Here is a 1,875-nt window from a genome sequence, read left to right as displayed (position 1 = left end):
GGGAAGCTGCTGGTGGAGGAGAAGGCCAATGTGCTGGCTCGGGGGCCCCGGAACCAGACGGCGCTGCACCTGGCTGCCGCCAGCGGGCACTCGGAGGTGGTGGAGGAGCTGGTCAGTGCTGACGTGCTCAACCTGTCCGATGAGCAGGGGCTCAGCGCCTTGCACCTGGCCGCCCGGGGCAGACACGCCAAGACGGTGGAGACGCTGCTCAAGCACGGGGCGCACGTCAACCTGCAGAGCCTCAAGTTCCAGGGCAGCCACAGCCCCGCCGCCACGCTGCTTCGGCGAAGCAAGACCTAGTCTGCTGGCCTCGGAGACCGGGGCCCCGTGCGGGGTTTCTGTGCCGTTGTTGTGTTCCGCGGTGGGGACAGGCTGATGCTGTGCGGGTCAGCAACCCTCACCTTGTTGATGGGCTGGCGGCACTTTGACAGAACAGGCCATCAAGAAGTGGCTCTTGATTCGTGCTGGAGTCAGTGTGGGCGGGTTACCCTCCAAATGAAGGTGTTCGAAGGTGCTGATCCATCCGCCCATCAGTGTGCCGGTGTCAGAGGGACGATGGGTTGAAATCATTTCGTTGTACTCTTGCTCGGGAGGTCGGCCAGCCTCAGGATGAGGGGCGGGAGGAGCCGTGTCTTCCATCTTCATTTGCAGCAGCGGACGAGGCCACCTGTTTCAGAAGGCTTTCGTGGAATCCTTGTTTTATGGGACATTGTCACTAGATAACACAGTATCAACTGTTGCTTTAAACTTTTGAAAAAATGTTCATGTCCTTAGGTGGTCCGGTCTGTGAGCAATGTGTGTAAAGTGATAAGGCTGGTGTCAAACAGCACCGTGGCCGTGCCCGCTCAGGATGTTCTCAGCCGGGCCTTGTGGCGACCGCATGCTTCCCAGCAGCTGATTGCTCTCATTCATTTCCTGTTGCATAAAGTGTGTTTCGAACTCTAGAGCCAAATAGGCAAGAGTCATTTAAAAATTCACTTGTAACCTCAGTTTCGGACTCTAAACAGTATTACCTGGTTGGAGGGACCACCGAGCTCGTCGGCCCCTTTCCAGCTCTGGTGTTCGGTCAGGTGGTCGTCTGTGGGGAGCGCTGCTGTTTTGGGGTCTCAGAGGGGCCTTCTGACCCTTTACAAACCTCTGAGCTGTGTGACCCCCAGGGCGGCTCCAGGAGACCCCCCGGCCCCCGTGGCTATAAAGGATGTGGTTATCTGGCCTCTCGGTCATTGTTCTGTGTGTGCCACGTGGTGCTCCCCCCCCCCCCCCCCGCCACAATACTGTTATTAGAGTGAATTTGCTGCAGGAGGTGGTCCTGTGTGCAAACGTGCCTGTGGTGTGTGATACAGAGATTGATATTAATATACCATGTATGTTAATGTGAGTCTGGGGGCTGGATACTTCTTTTCTATGACAGGAACTATCCAGACTGCTCCGAGCTGGCTATGTTTTAATATGCCTCGTGCTTTTACTGTACCGTTTGTGCTCCTGTTGTCCTGATGTAAATAAAGCTAAGTTCTTTTCTGCTTTTGTTGAAGTCGGCGAGACTGCTTTCTCTTATCCACAAGCTCGAATAGTCTGATTTCTGAAAACCAGAGGTTGAGGCGGTCGTGTGTGTGTGTGGGGGGGGGAGTGCTCCTCCAGAACCCGTCCATGGGCGGGCAGTGACTTAGCCAGGGACATGCAGGGACGAAGGAGGGGAAGGGGGACAGGTTTCCTGCCTCCGACCTGGGCCCTGCCACCTGTGTGTGAACCGGCAGCGAGACGATCTAGTCTTGATAGAAGCAGCTCCCAACACCAACGTATTTACCTCCTTTTCAGTGTTTAGAATCCTTGTTTTCATTTGTTCACGTGATGTTCTGAACTAATTTTAAAGTCTAG

General features: G+C 55.1%; 1 protein-coding gene across 1 annotated transcript in view; it reads left to right on the top strand.

The window, feature by feature from the left end:
• RIPK4 (receptor-interacting serine-threonine kinase 4) overlaps nucleotides 1-1,531 on the top strand; it is a 17,678-nt gene extending 16,147 nt beyond the window's left edge. The window contains exon 10 of the mRNA XM_005885732.2: nucleotides 3-1,531. Within this exon, the coding sequence (XP_005885794.2) occupies nucleotides 3-300 (298 nt within the window). The 3' untranslated portion in view covers nucleotides 301-1,531. The remainder of the gene's footprint in view (nucleotides 1-2) is intronic.
• The last annotated feature ends 344 nt before the right edge of the window (nucleotides 1,532-1,875 follow it).

The sequence above is a fragment of the Myotis brandtii genome, unplaced genomic scaffold (assembly GCF_000412655.1).
Source record: "Myotis brandtii unplaced genomic scaffold, ASM41265v1 scaffold923, whole genome shotgun sequence".
NCBI lineage: Eukaryota > Metazoa > Chordata > Mammalia > Chiroptera > Vespertilionidae > Myotis > Myotis brandtii.
This window is presented reverse-complemented; position numbering and strand designations above follow the sequence as displayed.